The sequence below is a fragment of the Mytilus edulis genome, chromosome 9, assembly GCF_963676685.1.
Source record: "Mytilus edulis chromosome 9, xbMytEdul2.2, whole genome shotgun sequence".
Classification (NCBI taxonomy): domain Eukaryota; kingdom Metazoa; phylum Mollusca; class Bivalvia; order Mytilida; family Mytilidae; genus Mytilus; species Mytilus edulis.
The window spans coordinates 76,348,949-76,376,193 of record NC_092352.1 but is presented as its reverse complement, the minus strand read 5'-3'; the positions used below and the strand labels follow the sequence as shown (position 1 = coordinate 76,376,193).

The 27,245-nt window shown below is 33.4% G+C and overlaps 3 protein-coding genes across 3 annotated transcripts; 1 reads left to right on the top strand and 2 right to left on the bottom strand.

Moving 5' to 3' along the window:
* LOC139489058 (histamine H2 receptor-like) lies at positions 1–1,419 on the top strand. Its single transcript, XM_071275165.1, has one exon. It carries the CDS (start codon positions 113–115, stop codon positions 1,163–1,165), a length of 1,053 nt encoding a protein of 350 aa, XP_071131266.1. The 5' UTR covers positions 1–112; the 3' UTR covers positions 1,166–1,419.
* A 3,600-nt stretch (positions 1,420–5,019) lies between these two features.
* On the bottom strand, positions 5,020–12,304 carry LOC139490188 (uncharacterized). Its single transcript, XM_071277038.1, has 4 exons — positions 12,103–12,304; positions 10,672–10,743; positions 6,201–6,272; positions 5,020–5,554 (listed from the first exon to the last, which is right to left on the bottom strand). Exons 1-4 carry the CDS (start codon positions 12,302–12,304, stop codon positions 5,079–5,081), a joined length of 822 nt encoding a protein of 273 aa, XP_071133139.1. The 3' UTR covers positions 5,020–5,078.
* Positions 12,305–14,794: 2,490 nt separating this feature from the next.
* LOC139490442 (uncharacterized) lies at positions 14,795–18,400 on the bottom strand. The gene is made up of 3 exons (XM_071277232.1): positions 18,118–18,400; positions 16,262–16,333; positions 14,795–15,291 (listed from the first exon to the last, which is right to left on the bottom strand). Exons 1-3 carry the CDS (start codon positions 18,383–18,385, stop codon positions 14,813–14,815), a joined length of 819 nt encoding a protein of 272 aa, XP_071133333.1. The 5' UTR covers positions 18,386–18,400; the 3' UTR covers positions 14,795–14,812.
* Positions 18,401–27,245: the final 8,845 nt, after the last annotated feature.

The following is a 27,245-nucleotide window of genomic DNA, read 5'->3' as shown; positions in this document are numbered from 1 at the left end:
ATGGCTCACTTTAGCGTTTATCAATAGAAATATCAATTTAGAGATGAAGAAAAACTGAGCGAAAGAAAATAATAATACAAATATTGGAAATACTTTCGAATTACTTTCTCTAATGGCCAATGTTACTATTGCACCAGCACATGCGTTAAATATTACAACAACGACAATCTCAATGGACAATGGATCTTCTTTGACAACCGAAATATCTAAACCAATAATGCACTGGCGTTTGGAATATATTCATCTGGGACTGGTATTTCTATTCATTGAACTTATAATATTCCTTCCTATAATATTCGGAAACACTCTTATTTTGATAAGTATATTCAAATTCAAGAGGCTGAGAACCCGGATTAACATGTTGATTGCCAATTTAGCCACATCGGACTTGTTAATTGGGACGGTGATGATACCATATGATTTATTTTTCATTTTCAATGCTCCAATGAGACATGATAAATATACCTGCTTGTTACGGTACACATTTGAAACATCGTTTCTTGGCTCTTCGGTTTTGAACCTTCTAGTGATTTCTATTGAACGGTACCTTGCAATAATGTATCCTTTACAACATGCCAGTCGTGCGACAAGGAGATGGTTGATATCATTGATGGCATCATCTTGGATTATTTCTATTTTTGTTGCCTGTCTTCCGCTATTGGGCTGGAATTCATGGTATCCTGGAATACCTTGCGATTCAACGTACATAAACCCGAAGAGCTATAAAGGGCTTATTTTTTTATTTTTCATCGGCTCGATCATTGCTAATTTTGTAATGTATGTAAAAGTTGTTAAAATTGCATTTTCACAGATCAATGCAATACAATCAGAAAAGTCTGCTATGACAGAAGACACATTTCGGCACGTGCGTGTAAAGAAAAACAATATTAAGAAAACAAAAATGATGATATTAGTACTTGGAGTTTTTGCAGTTTGCTGGGGGCCTTATTGTGTCACATTAGTCTTTGAAACTCTCTTCCTTGAACCTAGTGATAATCTTGAAATGGCGAAGAAATGTTTGGCATGCTTTGGATTAATTAACAGTGGACTAAACTGGATTATATTTGGAGTGAAAAATTCGTCTTTCCGTAAAGCTTTTAAGTACATTCTTTGTTGTGGAGCAGGACAAAGAGATTCTCTAGTGATTTCGAGCACTGCCAAGTAACCAAACGGCCAATCACGATACTTTTATAATGAAGTTCCTGTACGTGAGTGGTGTTCTGATTTAAATGAAATTAGAAAATCTTGTAACTGAGCATTCTCATATTTAATGCAAGATTAATATGCATCAAATTTTTTATCTATAAACATTTATAGTGCCATACTCCAATTCATTCTATCTGTGACAAAGTAAATGATTTCAATATAAAGATTTTAAGATAGGAGTATAAAACTTAGGTCTTATTGTCACAAAGTAAGTTAACAAAGCGACGCATATTTGTGAGAGATAAACTCTATAATTCATTTAGCACCGAATCAAATTGACAATTGAAATGAAAGATAGAAGTGTGTATCCCCCAAAACAGTTTTTTTCCATTAAGATTGTTAACAGCATCGGCATTTGGTATCTATTAAACAGCTGATTCAGATTCAATATTTTATTTCATCAAACCACATCCCTTTATTTTCTTATTAGTAGTAGGTTTGTTGATAACTGTAACATGTGTAAAGAAAGTAACTTAGATAAATCTTAAATAAATACATGTGTTTGTAATTGTATTTATTTCCATGTTTGATATTTCAGTTACACAGGAAACTCACCTGAAATACATATCGTGTGATATTCACACCTTTTAAGTGTATTTATACTGTAATGCGCTAAATATGGATGTGCATGTTGTGTGTAATTTGTTTGTGTGATGTTTGGGTTTGTGATTGAATTTTAAAAGTTGTCTGAGAAAACAGTTATTTTCGTTTATACATTAAATTTAATTCAAAATAAATCGCACCTGCTCTATCTCAAATGATTTTTACAGTGTAGTGTCCTACTATTGGGACAAATGATACCAAAATTATAGAAAAGTCTACCAGCTTTAACTCAAATTATGGACAATTCTATGTTAAGGGGGTCTTAAATTCATGCAGTTTGACAGTTTCAGACATACTAAATTTTTGACCTTTTCTTTTAAGTAGACCAAATCGCTATTTAACATAAGATAAAGAATCAGCACCCAAACTTTTTAACATGTAATTTCAATTCGTTACTTAATATTTATGCATAAAATATCAAGAAATATATTGGATAAATGTAATTTGCAAGTTATACACTTTTTACACTAGGTGCTATACGCTCTTAGCAGTCTTTACTAAATTTTTCCATAGATATAAAGATTTGGTTTTGAAGTTTGGTTGTACCTGTAGAAAACTTATTTTAAACGGGATAGCACAGCCTCATTTTTACGGAAATGTTGTTAACCGTGCCCGGAAATTTAGAAATGATCCTTGTAAACGTATCCCTCCTTTAAATAAACTTATTCTAAAAGGTTACCAATTCAACACTGTATTAAGATCATTGAATATTGTTTTTATTGGTATAAATATTGATTTTGTGATCAGTAAATTAAAAGCAAACTAAATATTAATTTACTAGTATGTTATATACATATACACATTCATAAATCTACAATCTATCGATACCTGTAACTGGCATTGCACAAGGTCATGTTTTTCTCTGACTGTTTATAACGTATTTACACTAAATCCATTGGATGTTGGATGTGTACGGATTGATAGTTTAGTCTTAGATTCATGATTTTTTTATAAGTTGTTAGTGGCTTTAATCTAGCTGTCAAATAATTGCGAGTACTCTCAGATCTGTTCCTAGTGTCTTTTTGTTGTCGGGATGTACAAGTACCCGGTCACATCCACTTGTATTTTTGTCCATCTCATGAGTTTAGCTTTTTCAACTAATTTTTATAGTTCGTTCTTATGTTGTACTGTTATACCACTGTCCCAGATTAGGGGGAGGGTTGGGATTCCGCTAACATGTTTAACCCCGCCACATTATTTATGTATGTGTCTCTCCCAAGTCAGGAGCCTGTAATTCAGTGGTTGTCGTTTGTTTTTGTGTTACGTATTTTTTTTTCGTTAATTTTTTTATTTAAATAAGGCCGTTTGTTTTTTCGTTTATATTGTTTTACATTGTCATATCGGGGCCTTTTATAACTGACTATGCGGTATGGGCTTTGCTCATTGTTGAAGGCCGTATGGTGACCGATAGTTGTTAATGTCTGTGTCATTTTTGGTCTCTTGTGAAGAGTTATCTCATTGGCAATCATACCACATCTTCTTTTTTATATTAACATCAACTTACAATTTTTTTTATGTGACATTGTATAATTACACACACAAAAAAACCAGTAAAATATCGTTTCCACTCGGCCCATAGTGACTGTTCTACAAGTAACAGGTTCTTTAACCACTACCAAAGTACTTATCATTAACATTTGTAATAAAACATACGAAGATAGTTGAATTTACTATTTTTATAGTTTAATAAACTATTTGATGTATTAGGTAACTTACGAGTTCATGATGGTCCTTTTCATTCTGTTGACCGTATTGAGTTTTCAATTCTATTCACTACATTTCGACACAATCTTATCAAACAAAAGGGTTCATGTTTAATTAAATTGTCGTTTTATAAATCTGAACCTTACTGCAACTTATTAAAGCCGTCATCCTTATAGAGAAAGATAAAGCTGGTGGATATACTTACTGGAGGTGTGATGAGATAATTGAAGATGTCAATGTTCCCCTTGATAGCATTATCTTTCATTTTTGCAATAAAATGTATCGACAGTTTTTATGTATTCCTTCGGGCATCAATTGAACCCCTTTAATAGCAGACCTTTTTACTGTTATGAATCACAGTTAATGGTCAAAATCAGTATAGACCCATCTAAATTGTGTTTAATTGATACATTCATCAATATTTATCGTTATTTTTTATGCTGACTATGACATGGGTTTATGCGCATTGTTGAATACCTTGCGATAACCTATAGATGTCAACTGGTTTCTGGCAGAGAGTTGTTCCATTGGCAATTATACTTTATCTTTTTATACTTATATAGTCGCATTTGTTGCTGTTTTTGTCAGATTTATTTGAAAGTATTTTCAAGTCTTTTAGTCAGTCGGTTATATGTCTATGTCTGTGATATAAAAATAATGAGATATGGTACGATTGTAAATGGAACAACTATCAATTAAATCTCAAATGAAGTGGATGTAAGCAATGATAAACAGCCGTAAAATCTGAAATAATGAGAATTACCCAAACTGTATTAGTTACATAAGGTCCCAACATGAAAAATCTGAAACAATTCAACTGTAAAAAATATAGCGGCCTTATCTATATCAAAACAATTTATGAAAAACGTATACGACAGACATGAACCAGTGACAACCACTTGATATCAGGGTCCTGGTCTGTCTTTATTCAGTTTGGGCTGCTGGATCCTAGTTGGTCTTACTCTAACCAATTAGGTTTGTTTGGGTTGCTCACACAATCTTGGTCAATACATGAACTATAACATGTATAAACAACTGTCATACAAGTGAGAAGTTGTATAAACTAGCTGTAAAACTAGGTTCAACCCACTAATTACTTGAGAAAACGCTGTACAAAGTCAGGAATATGATAGTGGTTTTATTCATTTTTTTCCGTTGTTGGATATTGCAATTGTTTAACGTTTGCCTCTTTAACATTTTTTAGATTTCCCCTTTTTGTATTTACCTTGAATTTCGGTAGAAACAAAATAATACGTTTAAACTAGAAACTTCACGTAAAAAATTCCCATGTCTGCCATACATTAACGGTACAACTAGACGGAATTTGAAATCAACAAACAAGTCAATATGTAGTTACAACTCCCTGTTAGTAAAATGTCAACAGGTCAAAAATTTCTCGAGATATATTTACGATTGCAGAGTCACTGCTTACCAAGCTGTCGGGTATGATGACAGTAACGGAAACTGTTACGGATTAATTCATCAACTGGTTGATTTATATATGACTTTTTAAACAACATGAATATTTATTTGAATACACTTATAGGATAACTTATGCCACATTGTTATTTTGAACAGACCACACACAACAGTTCCAGGTTATTGTGGTACGGAGGACACGGTAGAGATCCACAGATGGTACCAGTTGTGTATAGGAGGTTGTGATTGTCGTTGGTTTCACCACCAGGTATGTATTCAGGATTTTTATCTACACAGATGTAAGAGGACGCTTTACATGTGTTGCAGCTAGAAGCTAATAGTCCATTGTACTCAATCTTCCACCCTTTAAAGCACGTTTTTCGCCCTGGAATCATTACTGATGTGGTGCTATTTCTACTGCGACATAAAGCGCAAGGCACGTCCTCTTGTCGTGAGCCATGACCAAATGTGCTCTCTTCGAATTCTGAACCATATATATTGCTGCTTCCAGGTGCAGTCCTATTACTTAACTCTGGATTATTTGGAAGGCAGAGCATATTTCCTGGACCGCCGAAGCGAGTTGTATATTTACTGTCGTAGTATATTTGACCAGCTGCATATCCTGAAATATTTTTAAAATAATAAGTACATCTTTTTTCTACTTTCCCTTCCCCTGACAAATCTCAATATTCGTATGGATTATTTTTTTTTTTGGGGGGTGGGGTGGGGGGGATTTACTCCGTATATATTGGCACAGCCATGTCGAATGAGAATGAAAATCAAACCGTTCATTTCTCATATAGACAAAGTGTTAAATGTTGTACTGGGGTGATTATATATCCCTTGCAACAACTCATTAGGGTGTCCGTAGGTGGACTGTAGGAATGATTTTTTCAATAAAAGGCATGACTTAGTATTGCGATAACTGAAAAGGCTTACGTCACAACAAATGTATGTATAACGACTTACATGGTAGTATATTTTCATATGCGTTCGCTTGTCAATATTGCAAGTCTTAGTTAGTACACGAAGACTTTGAAAGTACATTATAAGTGAAATAGGATAACAGTCTAACATGTTTAAATTTGACGCTGATGAAGACTTTTTGGTATGCAGACTTTTTGTTCGATATGATATCATCTTATATGAAAATAATTATCTGTTATCAGTACCAATGCAAATATAGATTAATAGTTTTTTTCCTGTAAGACATATAATGCTCGATTGAAAAAGCTGTTGTGACTGCAATTTTGACCATATGCTGATACCTGAATAAACAAGTTCTGAGTTTGCTCCATCGCACTGTGTTCTTCCCCAACGGATATAAGAAGAACCGTACTCTAAAAAAATAATTAAAATAAAACAATTAAAACTATATGCAGTGTGGAAAATCGGTACTTCGAGTATATAATGTGTATTTCTACAGAAACATTAATGAACTCATCAGAGATATTACTAGATTTATTTCACTTGACTGGGCGGGGTTTAAAAGTTCGCTTAGTTAACCCCAGTACATCTATAGACAGGAGTTTTGGGATAAACTCATCAATGAAGTGTCCAGTTATTCGTCCGATATCATACACTCAGTTCTTTTGTATATGCGTTTGGTGACACTCATAGGTGATTAGAATTCAATAATAATTATAACGGTAATCATCCTAATCACACACATATTCAAATAGACTTTCCTTATGCAAATTAAAACATAAGCTCCACCCGATCAGTTGAAATAACATTGGTAATACGAGGATTAAATTTTGTATTAGCCCCAGACGCGCGTTACTTGTACAAAATACTCATCAGTGACGCTCGAATAAAAAAGTAAAAAAAGGCCAAATAAAGTACGACGTGGAAGAGCATTGAAGACCAAAAATGCCTAAAAGTTTTGCCAAATACAACCAAAGTTATATATTCCTGAGCTAGAAATGCCTTAGAATTTCGAAAATGTAATGTTTTGTTAACATTTGATTTATTATTATGACCGTATCAATAATCATTCATATCAACAAAGAAGTGTCACTGCAACAACATACAATGTAGTTCTCAAGAATCATTATATGATAAATTAATCTATATTAAACTAGTACTGAAATTTGAAATCAGTTTTTTAGAGAACATTCAAAGGTATCTTTAAATACACATCTTTCATTGAAAAATGTTAAATTCCCGTTTCAAATATCCTTTCTTGTGTATATTGATTCCAAGAATGCATACTTTAAAAAAATTTTAAGGCACAGACTTAGAAAAAAAGAATTCTGCGCATTGCGGTATATAACGTAGTCGAATTAAACATACCTTGAAGCATTCTAAGAGATTGTGTCATTTGTGAAATTTTTGTTTCATGTTGAACATTTCTTGTCTGCTCCGTTTGAAGATCTACCTTAAGTTTAGAAACTTCTCCCATTAAGTTCTGTATTGCAGCTTCTACGTTAGCTAGTCTGGTTGCCTCAATATCTGGATCGCTCAGCAATAAACGCTTATTGATATCACCAGTGTCATCATTATGTCCTAGCGTTATAGACACAACGACCAATATAGTAAGAACTTTAAACACAGGCATAATTTGGTGGAACACTATTTGTTCACTTTATCTTTACAAGGTCGAATTAGATAACAATTGCACGTATTGAACTACATTATAAATTTCGTACCTAACCATACGACGCAACATAAGTAAGGAAAGAAGAATAATATTATTTTCTGTTCATACTTCAAGAGGACGAATGTTCAACAATTACAAGTATATCGATGTGTGTTTACAAAGCTTGGCTTTTAGTGAACATATCATTCACCATCATCCACATATTAACCCTTTTGGCAAAAAATTGTGAAGCAACAAAATTCGAGAAATGCACCATTTCTTAACATCTTAACATGGTCCCATTTTACAAAAGATCATGAACCCCTTTACAATTTAGTGTTTTAACTTTTAGACAATTAATTTGACCTTTTGAAAAAATAATCAAAACCAGTACAATTTTAAAATTAGCGGATGACATTTGTACAGCATAATGTGACATAGATAAAATTGATAATGAAGTTTATTTAGGTAACAAACAAAAAAAAAGAAAATGCCGCATGATTGCAAAGGAGACAACTCTCTACAAGAGACAAAATGGCATATTCCTGAATCGGTACAAGCATTTTCTTTTGAGGAAAATGTTGTATTAAACCAGGTTTTATAGCTAGCTAACCCTCCTACGTGATCATTACTTTATCCTATAGGATGTCTTTAAATCCGGTCTTGTTTTTTTTTTAAATCCTATGGGAGAAAAAATATCCTACTGGACATGTTTGTCTCAAGATGCAGAACCATGCAAGCTGTATCAAAAGAAAATTTCGAATTGTTTTGCACATATTGGAAGGTACATCATTGATAAGTTGGTTGATTCTACATTTAAAATATGTTGTTCGAATTTGCACTCATGAGAGTGAAATCCAAGAGACTGTTTTATGTGTATGGCACATGTTTATTTGGAACAAACCACACAATACACAGCTAGATTGTCATTGTACGGTGGACAAGGAAGAGTTCCACACTTTGTACCAGTTGCATATAGTGAATGGCCGACACTATTAGCTTTGCCACCTTGAACATACTCTCCATGTATATCAACACAGATGTAAGATGAGGCTCTATAACCGAAATACCCAGACATTATATACCCTAAATATTCCTTTTTCCAACCATTGTAACAGGTCTTTTTCCAGGGAACATTTCTGTCGAAGATGAACCGGGACTCCTGCAAAAAGCACACGGCACATCTTGACCATCCGAGTCACTGTGCAAAAAGTTCTCTTCGTATTCAGTTCCGTACAGAAAACTGCTACCCGGAATTGTTCTGTTACTTAACTCTGGATTATTAGGTAGACAAAGAAAGTTGGCTGGTCCATCAAAGCTGTCTGAATACTTTGTTGTATCATAGTGCTGTCCAGTGGCAAAACCTACAAAATGTAAACCTTTTAAGCTGCCAAAATGAGTTTGAAGATTAGGCGAGTGTACATAAATGAGGCCGTGAGTTATCTCGTTTAGATAGTTTAATAAAAACAATTTCGGGCCCTTTTATAACTTGCTTTGATGCATTGTTTTTGCTTATTGTCTAAGGCCGTATGATGACCTCCATTTGTTATCGTAAACGTCGCTTGATCTCAAATTGAGAGTTGATAAATTGGCAATAATTCAACATCTTTTTATTTCAACTTTCACAATTGTAAAATTTATGTTCATAGTGTTGTTAACCTTATACAATTTACAGTATGCTTACTTTAGATGTTGCTCCTAGCTGAAAAACTAGATATTTTTTGCTAGTTTGATACAAAATTATATATTTTTACAGTTAACTTTGCTATACATGTATTTATGTCTATGATTTCAGTTCACATTTAATCAGAATGGAACAAAATGGGAAAAAAACCTGACCGGTTTACTTTCGACAACACTTAGGTTTAGTAAACTGCTATGTTTGATGCGTTGTGTGTTGTTTATTCTTTATTTTTCAATGTTGTGTCTTGTGACTATTATGTTTCTGTTTTGTCTCTGTTTCTTTTAGTCATGGCGTTGTCAGTTTTTTTATCTATGTGTTTGAATGTACCTCAGGTATCTTTTGCCCCATTTATGATACTGACACTAAAAACTGTAGAAAAGCTGCAAGACTCTTGAGATAAAAATATACATAAGATGAAGGCTTAACATTTTCTCAAATATTTAGTCTTGATTCTTCAGTATTTTTCTTGAAATCATTTCCTGTATTTTTATCTAAACTTGTGTTGAAGTCATTAAAGGTTCATCTTATTGTATATACATGTGTCTATTCCAGAAAAAAACATTATTTGTAATCCATTGTTCTTTTCTTTACGGAAATCTTTATCGTAATCCTTTTTTTATTACATTGATAAAAGAGTAAGTACTGTGTGAACGCATTGTTGTGATTTCTCAATACATTTCTTTACAATTGACTGAAAAAACTTAAATATAATAAATAACCTTTAAGCTTGAGGTTGCATAGTAGCAATTGATCATAATGACAACAACATTATATTCGAATGCAGTAAGACATATATCGTCATTTTTATTGAATGACATATGAATTTAATATATGATGTCCACGATTGATGTTATGTATCATTGTCAACAAACTTGCATTTATAGCGGACGATACTCCGGTGATATTTTTCATAGATATAAGAAGATGTGGTATGAGGGCCAATGAGACAACTCTTCATCCAAGACACAATTTACAGATTCCTGACTTATTTGAAACAATAGTGTAACATCACAACATAGAACGAAACACTATGGAATATCAATAAACTCGTCATAGATATCTGGACTAAAATTTTACACTTACGCCAGATGCATTGAAATGGCTTAACTCAATCAAAAGACGTATTGACGACACACGTGAACATACACTGAACGAATAAAGTTGATTTATGATACAATGTTTATACAAAATCAATTAAATAAGGGATGAATAAATAAAGACAACAGTAGTATACCGCTGTGAGATGTTAAACAATTTAAGAAAAAAAACAAATTTTTAAAACATTTTACTAGTACTATGCTATAGTATGAATTACAGTATTGTGTTAAGGGATGGCGATCGCGCAAAATGTCTAATTTACTTGCTCTGTTCCGATTCAACAGACAAAAACTATATAACAAATTGACGGTTTCATCACTTGAAACTCAGCACTGTTATTTCTTAATTTTGAATAAGTAAAATGACGAAACTATACCTGAGTAAACAGTTTCTGCATTTGCAGCTGAACAACTCAGTTTTCCCCACTGTATGTAATTTGATCCTTGATCTAAAAAGTTATAAAAAAAATGTTAACTATAAATATATATAGATGTGTACACTGAAAGTAATAACATCCAAATATTCATTGTTATGTCTTTTGTCATATTCACTACAATAATTATTATGCAACAAATCGGAACTTTCGAATAGTTCACACTCAAAACTGATGCATGTGAAACTTGTACAACCCAAATTGAAAGATCATCTACAACACAATAGAAAACAATTTCTCTTTTGAAAACAACTCTGACCATATGCATACTGACCAATATATAATTAAGTATTTTTCAGTCGTTCAGTCTATTTGCAGTCTTATCTACCGTGGTCAATGAAGTACCGTTCTGACAATTTCCATGTAGTCCATTTAGATCTGTTTTGTCTATGTTTAGATATTCAGTCGTTGTATTCACCTGTACACGTTAGCATCATACTTATTGCATGAACAGCTTCTGAACAGTATTGAATTTACTGCAAGCTGATTGTCTGAACAGTAGTAAATTAACGGCAGGGGATCTGTCTGAAAATTGAGTGAACAGCACTAAACAGGGCTGAATGATTTATTGTTAGAACTGGAGCAGGAAACAAAACAGACATAATTGATTAATGTGACCATAATCGGTATCAAGTATCAAAAACTGTGTAAACATACTTGTTTATTTTCTACAAGAGAAAATGTTTGAACAAAATTAGGAAAATGACAGTAACTGTTGTTTTCATTTCGTTTGATGTTTGTCATTCGATAAGAGTTTTTTCATTATGAATTTCCTTTAGAATTTAGAATTTGGAATTTTTGTCATTTTACATTTTACAAACATACAGCGCAACGGACTATAAAAATAGATATATTGTGACACAATACGAGAGATTTAAACATTGTATGTCATAATAGAAAAGGAATGATATGGAAGATTAGTGTCTGACAGTGAATCACTACTGAAAGTAGGCCTGGTACTACCTTTATCTTTGTATCAAAATTGCTACACGTTGTTGAAGGAATTGAATAGCAAAATTGTGCTTCACTGTGAAGAAGAAGATACATAAAATATTTGACAGTAGTGGCCGACTATCTTTGTGTCCATATTTTGTTTGAAAAGCAAGATTTTGCAAGGCATAAAACAAAACTCAATAATTGCAACGAGAGATAAATTTTTATTCAGACAATACTGCATGAATATTTATATTCAATTTCCGTATACAATTAATTTAAACATTTTGTGTGTCGAATATATAATTAAAAGCTGCCTTCGGATATTTTGTCAGATGCAGTTAACGTGAAGGCTTTTATTTTGAACCTCTAACTCCTTTTGGATTAGCAAACGCTCAACTGTTAACAAAGTCATTTTACATTGATGTTAAAGATACTTACTGAGAGGCATATTACTTGTTAGTTGAAGTATCGTAGCTTGTTGTTGTTGAAGTGGTCGTTCTAAATGTTCGAGCCTATTGTTGATGGCGTCTGGGTCATTAATTAATAAACGTTTTTTGTCTCCGTCTGGGAATTCCACACTCTCTACTTCTCTACCATAACTGAAACAAAACATAAACTGTAAAAGAAAGACCAACGACATTTTTATCATTTCTGTCGAAATAAGTACGGTTAAACTTTCTTATCTGAAAGTTATACAAATACACGCACAGTGATTTACACATTGTTTGCAAACACCATGTGGACGTAAAGCCCCGTCTATGACCTGGCAGTGTATGAGAAAGCAAAGTTTTTCTTGTAACTGGTATAGAACATTTTAAGTATTTTTACAAATTAGATATCATAATTGCCTCAAGCTCCAAGTTCATTCGCGAGCGTTCGTTATGCATATTGTGTACTTTTCCTCGTATTTATCCTATGCAACAAAAACGAATACTCTTAATCTTCTATTTCCAGTGACATGCTTTTGGTTTTGTTTAAATATTTGGAATTTGCTTAATTTCATCACATAAGTTACAACATTATAGATAATATGCGCAAACGATGTGTACCTTGGGTAATTAGAAGTTTGCGTTTTCTTCATGTTCTATGTTTTCTTTTAAAACTTGATAAACATGCCGTCAGAGTAATCTGAATCGACTTATGTTCGAAATTTGGTCATGGATTCTCACTCAACCTTGCAGCTTTACATGAACATACTACAGTAGTTGTCGTTTGTTTATGTAATATATACGTGTTTCTCGTTTCTCGTTTTGTTTATATAGATTAGACCGTTGGTTTTCCCGTTTGAATGGTTTTACACTAGTAATTTTGGGGGCCTTTATAGCTTGTTGTTCGGTGTGAGCTAAGGCTCCGTGTTGAAGGCCGTACTTTAACCTATAATGGTTTACTTTTTAAATTGTTATTTGTATGGAGAGTTGTCTCATTGGCACTCATACCACATCTTCCTATATCTATACATTCAGATCTCAAACTTGATATCTGAACAGTTTTCATGTAATGATATTTTTTCTTTCGAAATTCTAAACAAAGGAAGATTGGAAGCGTCAAACCATTTACAATACTTTTAAATAATTAACGTGATATTTGTTAAGGTTATACAAACATTATCAAGAGTCCACATTAGCAAAATAGGTGAATCATCAGGTTCCCTGTTATCCATACAAAAGATGCAGATACGAAAACAAAATATCAAGTGATTTTTTTTATTGAAGTTCTAAGTCGCCTATATCATTAACTTGGATTTATATGCATCCTCAATAATGACCGCTCAGAAACATTGTAGATTATAATGATGTTCATGACTGAAATCTTTTTTTTTCTTTTTCTTCTAATGTTGATATTTGTTTCTGTTGAGTTTCTCTCTATTTACTACAGATTTTACCAAAAGTCGAACATGGGAAGTAAAGAATAAATAATCGAAGAATTCAAATAGAGACAAATATTCCAACAGTGACCGAACACCACATTAATTCACGAATGTGCGTAATTATCAGTGTTTGGTCACGAGTTAACGATTTTTTCGGTATTTTGATTATTTATTCCCTTTATTACATTGTGAGTTGCATTTTTTATGAAATTTAGGTAGACAATGTAAGGAACTATATCTTTTTCTACGCATTCACAATTTGTTTTGATACGATGTTTTCGACGTTTTGTCAACACCTATTGTTGTATGACGTCAGAGGAATGAAAAAAACTAGTTTATTACACATGTGAAATTACCGGTTTTTATTTACACTGGGAAATCAATATAATTCATTGCAAACGATGCCCCATGACAAATGTAATTATACGGTTGCAGTAATTCATCTGTAATTATTGAATATAAACTTTATATGTATTCCTTGCAATTTGTGTTCGATGCCAGTACCTTTAATTTTCAGACAAAAAATCAGATATATTATTCCTGAAGGGATAAGTTCTTTTATTTCAATTTAATTTGATAAGTCATATCACAGGTCCTGCAATATAAACACATTTTCTAATTTGGCACAACTTTTTTCATCATTGTTTTGGACCGTAAACTGATTTAAAAAGGAACTTGATTCGAGAAACACCGATAAGTCATATATAAAAACGAGTCAAATTATATACCTTGCTTCTTTGATGAGTTGTGTTATTGCAGTATCGAGGCATTGCACTACTGGTCTGCTGATTCTACAAGAGACTAATATGCTGGTATCGAAGTTATCGGCCCAGTGATTTTATTGACATTAAGGTGGTAGACCTTGGTTCAGGGAGATAACTCTTTAAATCAGTTATGTGTTTGTTAAAGTCAAGTTTCATCAATGTTTTTCAAGCATTTACCTGAAACAGATTGGAAATAATCTATGTAACCTAGAAGCTTAGAATATATTTATGAAAACAGTTGACACAAACGTACTGATGATTTTAAGAGTTATTTCCCTTAACCTAGGTCTACCTCCTTAAATGGTATCAGTTACTAGTAACTGCACCAAATGCAATTGTCAACAAACAAACAACAAAATGTTAATCAGTGATGTAGAAGACAAACATATCTAAAAGGCTTATAATAATTAATATAAAATCACACAATTCCAATCAAACTAATCAATTAAAAAATATTAATATCTGCAAATAGGACATAAAAAGGTGAATCAAGCATTGGTTAATAGGTGTATTCATTTTATTTGGAACACACAACACAATTGACAGCCAGGTTATCGTGATATGGTGGACAAGAGAGGGAACCGCATTTTGTACTTGTCACATAAAATCGCTGGCCAATTTCATCAGCTTTACCACCGTGAACGTAATCTGGATGTGCATCAACGCAAATGTATGTAGAGGCTCTATGTCCCCAGTATCCGGACATGATATATCCTTCATATTCTATTTTCCAGTCGCTGTAGCAAATATTTCTACCAGGAAACATTGAAGAAGAGGTGGTATTAAGACTCCTGCAAAATGCACATGGTATATTTTCGTTGATAGCGTCACTCCTGAGAAAATTTTCTTCGAACTCTGCGCCGTATATAAAGCTATAACTTTGTGTTGTTCTATTACTTAATTTTGGATTATTAGGGAGACAAAGAGTATTTGCTGGTCCTCCAAACCTGTTTTGATATGATGACGAAGAATAAAAAAGTTGACCAGCGACATATCCTACAAAATATTACATAAGGATATAATTGATGACAAACGGATAATCATGATGATTATTATACAAATAGACAAAACAAGAATTCTACATGGTAAAGGAGATTCGTCGTAAGACATTATACTAATAATAGTAGTCTCATTGGCAATCATACCACATCTTCTTTTTTAATTAGAATTAAGCGTAGACTGTTGAGCAACAATTTTACACATATGATGGAAAGTAATAAGGCAATAATGGACTGATTTTTTTATCATTTATCTTTTTGGCAGATCATAAGTAGTGTTCGAGCCGTTTCATTATACTACAAAAGTTCAAAATTCTTTGTAATCAACGTCAGATAGATAAATGCACTTTACCATGCTGAATTGCTCATGACTACAGGCCCGTGTGTGCATATGTAATAAAGAATATAGAAGAAGTATGGGTATTTGAGTAGGCGGTTAACACTACTGATTAGTGACGACTACCTAGGAAATTCCACTACTTTTATCATGTGCAAATTAAAAGAAGAGAGCGTCACTTATATGATATAGTTATGATTATATTGTGTATGGTTTGAAGCAAGAAAAATTGTAGGCAAGTGTATAATATAACATCAAATACAATTCACTGTTAACATAAAGTTGAAAAGCGTTCAATGCACACACGCGTCTATAGTCATGTGCAGCTCAGCATGCTAAATTGTTTTTATTTTATCTGACGATGTTTTAAAATATTTTTGAACTTTAGTAGTGTAATGTATATTAGAACACTTCTTTTGATTTGTCAATATTATGATGGATACTATATCACATTTATGCCATTTCCTTGGTACATGTAAAGCCGTATATATATTCCTCATTTTAATTTTCCTAGCTATATAATTTATGTAAAAACACAAAAGTATATACATGTAGCACCAATACAAAAGAATAGAATATGTTGTGACAGTTTTAGACATTAGAGGAACGCATCACATTTATCACTGAGTACCTGAATAAATAGTTTCTGTCCCAATGGATGAGCAGGATGTCTTTCCCCACTGTATATAAGTAGATCCTTGATCTAAAAAAAAAATGAAATACACATTTCATAGAAACTAGTGAATTACAAAATCCATCAACGGAGAAGTTCACATTAGATCACAAGTTTTGGATCAAGGATTTTGAATAGGTAGTGAAAAACAATATAAGAAGTGGGACTTGCAAAAGAAGGGCGAAAGATACCAGAGGGACAGCCAAACTCATAGATAGTAAATAAACTGACAACACCATGGCTAAAAAATAAACAGACAAACAGACAAATAATAGTACACAAGATGCAAAATGTTATGCGTTAACCAAAAATGTTGATCCATGTAGGGGACCCGAGCCCATATGCATGTTCGCTCTTTAAAATCCGCCTCTCATCCCAATTTCAGACCAGAAAATTATCTAAACAAATAAAAAAAAAAAAACAGAAAAAAAATCGGTTATCATCTTTCAGATAAACACATAGAACTATATCTTTGCTCCTCTTTTTTCAGATATCGCCAAAAACCTGAGATTGTAAGAAATAAAACTAAAAAAAAAAAAAAAAAAAATACATGTAATTCCACTTTTTTAATGTGAATGAATTTATACATCAATGTGTTAGCTTATAATAATAATGGTAATAATGATTAAAAACCTATTGTTCAGAGAACAATTGAAGGTATTTCCACCTGGATAAAATCAGTTTCAAATGCGTATAGACTGAATATCATATACTCAAAAACTAAGCGACATCTTTTAAAACAAAATACAGCGAAAGAAACAAATTAGGAGGAAGAAAAAAAAATAATCAGAACAAAATGAATAGGTCTTTCCACGGAAAGGTGGAAAGACCTTATAATATATAAACATAAAAAAGATGAACGAAATTGTGGTTGTGTAGTATTTGTTTTTTTTTTGAGGTTTTTGATTATTCTATAATTCTTTGTTTTCATGAAATATTGGACTAAAAGAGGGACGAAAGATACCAGAGGGACAGTCAAACTCATAAATCGAAAATAAACTGAAAATAAACGCCAAGGCAAAAATTGAAAAAGACAAACAGACAAACAATAGTACACATGACACAACATAGCAAACTTAAGAATAAACAACACGAACCCCACCAAAAACTAGGGATGATCTCAGGTGCTCTAACTTTTTTACTCACTTTTTTTGTTTCCCAAATCAAATCATACCAAGACTTTTGATATAATATTTTTTATAATGTTAGACATATTTTTCTTTTCTCAATTAAAGAATAATAGCTCGAAATGCGTCAAAATCTATCAAAATAGAGTAATCATCCGTCTTAAAGCATTAGCAATTGGTAACATATTTAGAAGAAAAAAACGTCTATTGTTCGCACCACACAGTCAAACATGGTCAATATTTAGCTGTTATATTGTTGATTTAAGGGGTTGACCATTGGAGTTATTGGAGCATCGTGTTTTACAGACTGTTATTAAATTTTCATTTGTTTCTAAACCGCTCTATTTATTCAGCTCAGCTTATCTGTGATTTTTTTTTTTAAATTTTATACAAAATTGTATTTTACATTTCTTTAAGACAGATAATACATTTGCATAAAGTCGTCAAATAGTGAGTAATAAATCAATGTGTGTTTCCAGTTGTTTCCAGACTGGATAGCAATATCCCAAAAAATGAGGACCATGAAAGATAAAGTAAAGATATTTGATTATCAAAATATTGAAACGTATTTAAAAGTGGATCTTTAACAGTTTAAAGTTTGTTAAATGTGAATAAGATAAGGTTTGATAAATCTATCACAGACACTAATGTCTAGCATTTGAGTCTTATTTCGTAACAGTAAAATACCTTGTAGCTTTTTGAGAGTGCTTGTCATTTGTGAAATATTTATCTCGTGTTCAGCATTTTTGTTTTTTTCTGCCTGAAGACCTGCTTCCAGTTTTAATACCGTTCCCTTTAACAGCTGAACTGCAGCTTCCACATTTGCCAGTCGGGTCGCAGCAATATCCGGATCATTTAACAAAAGTCTTTTGTGTAATGTGTGTGTGTCCTCATTTTTTCCAAATGCAAAAGCCAAACAAAAATAAACAACACAAGAACTTAATGCCCTGTTCATAATTCAGTAGAATGACTTATGACCACCTTCACTTTAAGATTAGATAACAGTCGATACAGTGCAATAAATTAATCGTGTTTTTCTTTACCTTACAGTAGCAAAATAATTAATACTAGTATTAGTTACTATTAAGTAACATAAGAAGAAGAGAGAGAGAGAGAGAGAGAGAGAGAGAGAGAGAGAGAGAGAGAGAGAGATAGAGATAGAATTGTCTCCCTATCTTACATTCTATTGTTTTCTAGTTACATGACATATTTTCAACCCGCAATATCTTCATTCCTTCATTCCATCTTAAGGAACCTTAGCTTTACTATTATAGTATTGATTACTTAAACATTTGTCATCCTGAACATGCATGATATGTAACATGTCCTTAATCAAGCAACAATCAATCATTTGAATACATAAGCATTGATAAAAAAAATATAATAGATCATTGAATATGATTTTAAGACATTTTAAACATGTGTTTTAGATGAATACTACTCTTATTCAACGATAGTGGTTCATAATAGCACACCAGTAGAACAAACAGTAAAACCAGATGAAAAAGACCTTAATCATTTTGTCATTTGCGTTTTGTTGCAATAGTTGCAATGCTTTACCCATCGATCAAAAGGACTTGCGACAATTATTCACTCCGAATCATATTAAAGTAATAATTGGCAAATTAACTGAAATCAAATGCAACACGATTTCGTTCAAATTAACGAAACTATCAAAAGTATGCATACCTTGCTCTTTGGACCAGAGAAACGCGTAAAATGTAAATTTTATTTGTGAATTACTATTATATTAACCTTATATCATTTCTCTGCATAGTAAAGAATCACATTTTATTTTGTGTACTATTGTTTGTCTTTTTGTCTTTTTCTTTTTTAGACATGGCGTTTTCAGTTTATTGTTACTGATGAGTTTGAATGTACTTCTATTCTCTTTCGCCTCTCTTGCATACGGTAAAGTGTGCTTTGTATCTTGAATGTTTCACAGATGACGGCATATATGTTCCAGTTGTCATAACAACCACGTTCACCTCATCTCGAATGTAATTTACCAAATAATACTTACCCCCGGTTTGTACTTACATATTATGCAATACGATGGAGTTCACATGTGGAGAGTGCTTACCCTCCCCGCGCACATTGGAATGCCCTCCGTTTTGGTTCGATTAGTATACTCCGTCTACAGTTGTTAATGTTGTGTTTGTACACTTTTAACTGTTATTTTTATCGTTTTGCTCCTCTTGGCATGTCATTATTAGTTTATTTCCGACTCTTATGTTTGAACATCATTCGCTTTCTAACATGTCACAAACTTTATCTTAATTAATAGTACAAGCAAAAAATTAACTGCATTTCACAAATAATGCTACAGATAAATGCAAATACTACATTTAGAAATAGTTCCAAACTGATGGTATCAAATATGAAAGAGAGGCTAAAGATACCAGAGGGGCAATCGAATTTATATGTCGACAATAAACAGACAACGCCAAGGCTAAAATAGAAAAGTACCAATAGACATATAATAATACACAAAACATAACTTAAGACTGAACGACATGCAACTCTCCAAAAACAGGGTTGATCTCATGGTCTCTGGAAGGGGTAAGCTAATCCCCATGTGGCAACCTTCGTGTTGCTCATGTTATTATAAACTCGGTAATAAGTCGAATTCGGACGGTCACATATTAATGACATTAGAAATATATCCGTTATAATCTGTGATACGGATATTCCATCACGGTCTACCAATTCGTGAAAGCGTCCATAAAACTTACGAAGGAATGACTTCAACTTCACTACTTGGAACTCTTGGTTTAATAAATTTCTTGTGAGTAGCAACCATCAATAAAAGAAGTTATGATGAGACATTCAACTGGGCTATATCTACTCATTATGCAGGCGGTGCTGGCATGTTGCTAAATATAAATGGAAAATTCACAATTGGAAGCTGAAGTCATCTTTTTTGTCGTAAAGTTTTATTTTCAAACGACACTTATTATCAATGTCTAAGCATGCTAGATGTGAATCTCCTTCTGTTTAAACTTTACATAGACCGATAGAATAAACGATTACTAACAATCTGCCAGTTTTGATGGTGTTTCTGTTGATCATTCTTTTTTTTTTTGTGCTGTGTTTTGTATACTGTTCTTTACTTTTTTGTCGGTTTGTTTTTCATTTCTTGGCATGATGTGGTCAGTAAGTTTGGACTTATGGGTTTTAATTTTTCTTATGTTTGTTGCCTATTATCTATTACGTGCATGAATAAATATTGTCGTATCACGTTGTACGGAGTTTGAAACGAAAAATGATATAAAAATATGCGTTAATTTGATGATTGGCTTATTCAGCTTCATGAGACCATATGAAGGCATTTCCATTGGATATTCAATAGGTCACTAATAAATTTCAACGGTTAAGACTATGTTAATTTCGTCCTTAGAAACGGGCATGTGTGATTTATTGAATAATATACAAAAAACTCACACTTTTCACCTGAATATCTTTATTTTGTCAAATTTTAATTCATAACAAGTCGTAGAAAAAAATTAGCAAGTCTGATGTTTAAGTTTGACATCGGAACAGGACATTTGACGTCATATTGATTTGTGCATACGACTAGATCAACGATTCACGGGATTTTTTATTCAACACAGTGAAAGTGCTGACCATAAGAGAAATAGGTTTCACGTCTTCTCGTTTATTATTAAATTGAAATTAAATAACGCGATTTGACATCAAGCAATATCAAATTCTCACTCGATATGAAATATATAAGTATCTTTTCCTCTCTTTTACAATAATAACGACATTTTCATATCGTGTCCTTATCTTTGCAATTAACTGTATGGCTGGAGTAGATACCTAACTAATATATTATCTATAGAGAAGTAACAGAATGTATTGTCGACCACGCCCAATCAAGGTTCAATGAATGAAACCAAGGAGAAAACAAAACATTTCGGACAGTATATCGGACAATACAATCACCAACAAACGCAACTCAAAAACAAAAATATACCCACATACTTCCCTGACTAACAACAACATCGAACAACACATGCTTTATCTGGATGACTTGGTAAAGGCACTTCATTGGATAGAGTTCAATCAGCTTTTTTAAGATTATGCAATGAATTGTTCTGCATTGTTTTTGAATGAATTGTAAAATGAAATATGTAATGTTTTTAAAATTCTTATGTTAATTTGAAAATAATGAAGTATTTCTGTAGTGTGGTGAGGAAGAGGTGGTGTTACTGTCTCATTGGCGTTATTCCTCCTCCCCTGGATTTGTTTTTTTAAAATTAAAATATATACAACCAAAACCATATACAAATGATGCTAATGAGATATAGACACCTTTATTAAAAGTAAGCAAATGATTTTACTTAGAACAAACAACACAGTATACTTCCAAATCAGTGTGGTACGGTGGACATGGAAGGGAACCACACTTCATGCTTGTTGCATACAACAAATTATTATCATTATTTCTCTCTCCGCCTGCAATGAACTCAGGATTCATATCCACACAAATCTACGACGAAGCTTTGCAATGGTAACAATTAGACGCTAAAATACCAAAGTACTCCTTTTTCCATCCAGAGTAACATGACTTTCTTCCAGGAATCATAACTGACGAAGATGTATTGTTACTCCGACAGAGGGCACAAGGAACATCTTCGTCTGTGGAACCCGGAGCAAAATTGTTTCCTTCGAATTCCGTACCATATAAACGACTGTGTGATGATCCTGTCCGATTGCTCAATTCTGGATCTTTCGGTAAACATAGCATATTTGAGGGTCCGCCAAAGTGAGCACTGTCGTAGACGTATTCCTGACCAGCAGCATAACCTTTTTTTTGGTTAAAAGTGTACAATTATCATAACTTGATTGCACAAACAGAATTAAACATTATTCATATTAGATCACAATTTCTTCGATCATAAAACTAATATATTAAAAAGTGTTAAATAGCCACTAAATCAAAACATGGACGAGAAAAAAAAATTAAAATAGTTATCAAAGCCGTACACGTTAAGGCTTATAATTTAATACGCGAGACACGTGTTTCGTCTACATATATCGGCGTCATACATCAGTGTATAGCACCGACGTACGCTAGGTGTGGGATAAAACTATGTACGCTGCCAATACGCTAGTAATTTTGGACGCATCGAACTTGTCAATCATATCTGTATCGTATGCACAACGAGCTTAAAGCATGATTAAAGCTTATGAGAGGCGTACATACGCGTTTATCGGGCGTTCAAGTAACGTATGTTGGCGTATTTCTGGCGTTTGTCTAGCATTTGTCTAACGTAGACTGAATGAACGCTACGATGGAAAAACGTCCATTGAACGTATTTGAGTTATGTTATTTGTTGAACTGTTACATCACTGTCCCAGGCAGGTTGGGGAGGGTTGGTGTCCCGCAAACATGTTAAACCCAACCACATTGTGTATGTATGTGCCTGTCGCAAGTCAGGAGCCTGCATTTTCAGTGGTTGTCGTTTGTTGCTGTGTAACATATTTGTTAGGCATTTTGTTTTCTCGTTTTAATTGTTTTAAATTTGTGATATCAAGGCCTTTTTTCTAACTATGTGGTACTGGTATAGAGGTAGGTCATTGTTGTAGGTCGGACGATTTGATCATTTCCGTGTCATTTGGTGTGTAGAGTTGTTTCATTGGCAATCATTCCGCATCTTCTTTTTTTTATAATCTGATGGGATGTTTCACTGAACTAGTACACATTTTTATTAAGGGGCCAGTTCCGTGTCATTTGGTGTGTAGAGTTGTTTCATTGGCAATCATTCCGCATCTTCTTTTTTTTCGACGTAGTCGGTATATTTTCGGTTTGTGCCCTTTGAACTTAAGGACGCTTAACTATGGTAACAGAATACGCATGCTCGAAAATCCTTTCTGTGATTGGACAAAATGCTGTTTATGGTTGGTGATTTTGTTGTGTTTGAAAAAACGTCTCGTTAATTATATCGTGATGGAAAGCAAGTGAAAAACTATAAAATATTTAACTAGATCTTACAAAGATTTATATTTTTATTAAAATAATTGTTTCTCCAATAGCTCTTTGCATCCGTGACAGCTGTTTATTCGAGACAATTATATAACTTTTAATGTAAACTTTGTTGTACGAACGTACATGACTTTTAGAACGCACCTACGCATGTGAGATTTCCGCGGGGTTTTGGTGAATGTAAACAGAAAGATACGAGGACCGTGAATACTGAACACAAACAGAGAAAACGTTATTTAAATGGTATCTTTGTGCTTCTGAAGGTTATCGAAATGATAGTTTTAAACATATACTGTAAATTCAGAAATTATTGCGTGCATTTATTATTGCGATTTTGTCATTTTAGACTTAAATGCGATTTTAATTTTTACGATTTTGAGATAAGTCCTGTTTAATTCATATAAACTATTTCAAAATGCGAGTTTAAATTATTGCGTTTACAACTCTGTCGCATTTTTCGCTATAATAAAAACCTCGCAATAATTTCTGAATTTACAGTACTCAAATTTAAATACGTTGGATATCTTTTTTAAAGATAGTTCTTGTTTTATAATCTGATGGGATGTTTCACTGAACTAGTACACATTTTTATTAAGGGGCCAGCTGAAGCCTACCTCCGGGTGCGGGATTTTCCCGCTACATTGAAAATCCATATACAGGTGACCTTCGACTGTTACCTGGTCTTTGGTCGGGTTGTTGTCCCCATTTCTATTCTTAATTTCATTGTTTGTACTACTTCTGGATACACATGGTCTTGTGAATTCACGAACATATCCCACTATATAAATGACAGAGCAAGTTTCGTTGAATGTCAGAATACGTTTTGAATACGTCACGGGTGCGTTAAGTATGTTGAATGCGTGCATGAAGCGCTGACACTACGCCAGGCGTATGTTCATACACGCCTGGCATACGTCCAAGTAAAAGTCCAAGACAAAAATCTAACGATCTTGAGGTGTATACAACGTGCCCTAAACATGTCTCAAACTTGTCTGTAGCATTTACCAACGTGAATGTAACGTTTGTAATATGTGTGTGTAGAGAACAAGTATAGACTTGAAAGACGCTGGAGCTAGATAAAAATGTTATGCCGGCGTCACACATTGGTAAAGTCGGTATACGTTAGTTGCACGCCAGAGGAACGCTAAGCAATCGTTAAACATGCGTTTGATAAGTTTGAAGAACGTCGAAATGCAAAGGTATATGGTTGGTGAACGCTACAACTCCAAGAAATTTTTTGGCAGCATAAACATTTTATCCAGCTCAAACGTTTGTCTTGCGTATACATGTTCGCTACACGGACGTAATATATACAATACAAGATCGATCGACTTTAACTAAAAGGAATGCCACTCGCGTTAAACGATTGCTTAGTGTTCCTCTGGCGTGCGACTGACCATACCGACTTTGTCAATTTTCTCTGTACGTTTGGTGCACGCCGGTCTATACGCCAATGTGTGAGGCCGGCATTACAAACACCCCATGATAAAACGTCCCAGACACGCCGAAAGCACGGATTATCTTCCCAGATACGACCGGGACGCGTCTCAAATACGTTCAAGAGACTTCTTTTCCTTTGTAGTGTGCATTCCATCTACATTAGATAAACGCCAACATACGTTACTTGAACGCCAGATTAAAGCTTAGGTACGCTTCTTGTACGCCCAATACACGCTTAACGCTCGTTGTGCACACGATACAGATATAATTGACAGGTTGAAGGCATCCAAAATTACTAGCGTATTGGCAGTGTTCATGATTTTTTTTAACACGTCCGGCGTACGTTGGAGCTATACGCTGATGTGTGACGCCGGTATTAATGTTGCATAGAAATTCCCTCCGTTAAAGCGTTGCTAAGCGTATACCTTTGCATTTCGACGTACTTTGAACTTCTGCAAAACGCATCTAACGATTGCTTAGCGTTCCTCTTGCGTGCATAGAACGTATACAGACTTTGTCAATTTTCTCTGTACGTCTGGTGAACGTCGGTCTATACACCAATGTTAGTCGACGGTATCAGACTCATCAGTGACGCGCAGGTCAAAATAGTTAAAAAGCCAATAACAAGTATAAAGAGGAAAGGCATCGATGGCCAAAAATTCCAAAAAGTTGTGCCAAATACGGATCAGGTAATAAAGGTCTATGTTAAGAAAATCCTTAGTATTTCGAATAATTCATACTTTTGAAAAAAAATGATGTATAAAAATGACCATACCTTTGATATTCATGTCAACTCCGGAGTGCTGTGTACTAGACCGATGATACCCTCGTGAGCGATACATCCACCAGCAGTGGCACACCGTCACTTGAAAGACTTAAATATTTAGTTTTGAAACTTTGTGGAATAAAACTATAATTTCTCAAATTCATATTATTCATACCCGTTTTTGAAATATTAATAGAGTCTTTATATTTTTTATACATCTTAAATTTCGTTCTGCTAAATTAAAACATAGCTTACGTTATATATCTGAATAGACAAGTTCTGTTTGTAATGGACACTGGCTCCTCCTCCAACGAACGAATGTCGATCCATGACCTATTCGTTGTATTATTGACCTATTACAACCCATTGCAACCCATAATTACTATCCATGACCTATTATGTATTCGTTGTTTTTCTGTGATTAACATGTCGAAATGTACTATTATATTATTTATTTATGTATTTATCTGTCCTGATTGTTCCTGTATTAATTTGTACTGTATTTGCGGTATATTTTGCATTGCCATGAAGAAATAAGGTTTGGCTAGCCAAAAAACCAGGTTCAACCCACCCTTTTTTCATGAAATGTCCTGTACCATGTCAGGAATATGGCAGTTGTTATTTAATAGTTCGTTTCTATGTATATTACATTGTCGTTTGTTTTTTGCTGCACTTCTGAACAGCAGTATACTATTGTTGTCTTTATTTACACTATATTCAGTATTTAAGCATGATAATTGGACTTGCTCTTTTTTTTAATTAGGTACGAAGGGTGGCAACCTCGAGATTGAACGTTTCCAAGTCTTATTCAGTATTTTAAATCATTTACAACTATAAAGCACAGTATTACCTTCAACAATGAGCAAAGTCCATACCGCATAGTCAGCTATAGAAGGCACCGAAATGACAAATGTAAAACAATTCAAATGGGAAAACTAACGGCCTTATTTATATACCTAAATAATGAACAAATGTTACACAGCAATAAACGACAACCACTGAAAGTTTGTTTTAGAAATATCGAAAACGCAATGAAAGCAAGTGAGGGATGTTCTTTTGCTATACATGTGAATAGCATTATATTCTATTATAAAATGATAATACAAAATTGAGAATGAAAATGGGGGATATGTCAAAGAGACAACATCCAGACCAAAAAGCATAAAACAGCCAAAGGCCACCAATGGGCATTCAACACCGCGATAAAAATCCTTTGATAAACATTTTAGATGTATATTTGTTCCTGTTTCGTCTTTTTAATGTCAAAGTTTATAACAAACCAGTCCATCTAATCAACAATACAGTTCTGTTTTTGCGTGATAAAAACGATAAAAACAAATTTCAAAGGACATTGGTTTATAAGGTATAATGAATGTTCTTATAAGCGTGTCAATAATCAGGACAATACAAATTAAAACGAAATTTCTTTTTTTAAGCAGAGCGTAAACTATGTTGTGTTTTGTGTAATATTGTTTGTCTGTCTGTCTGCCTGTTTGTTTGTTTGGTGTTAATTTTTTGCCATGGCGTTGTCAGTTAATTTTCTATTAATGAGTTTGAATGTCCATCTGGTATCTTTTTATATTATATATTAAGTTTTCTTATAATTATCACAACATA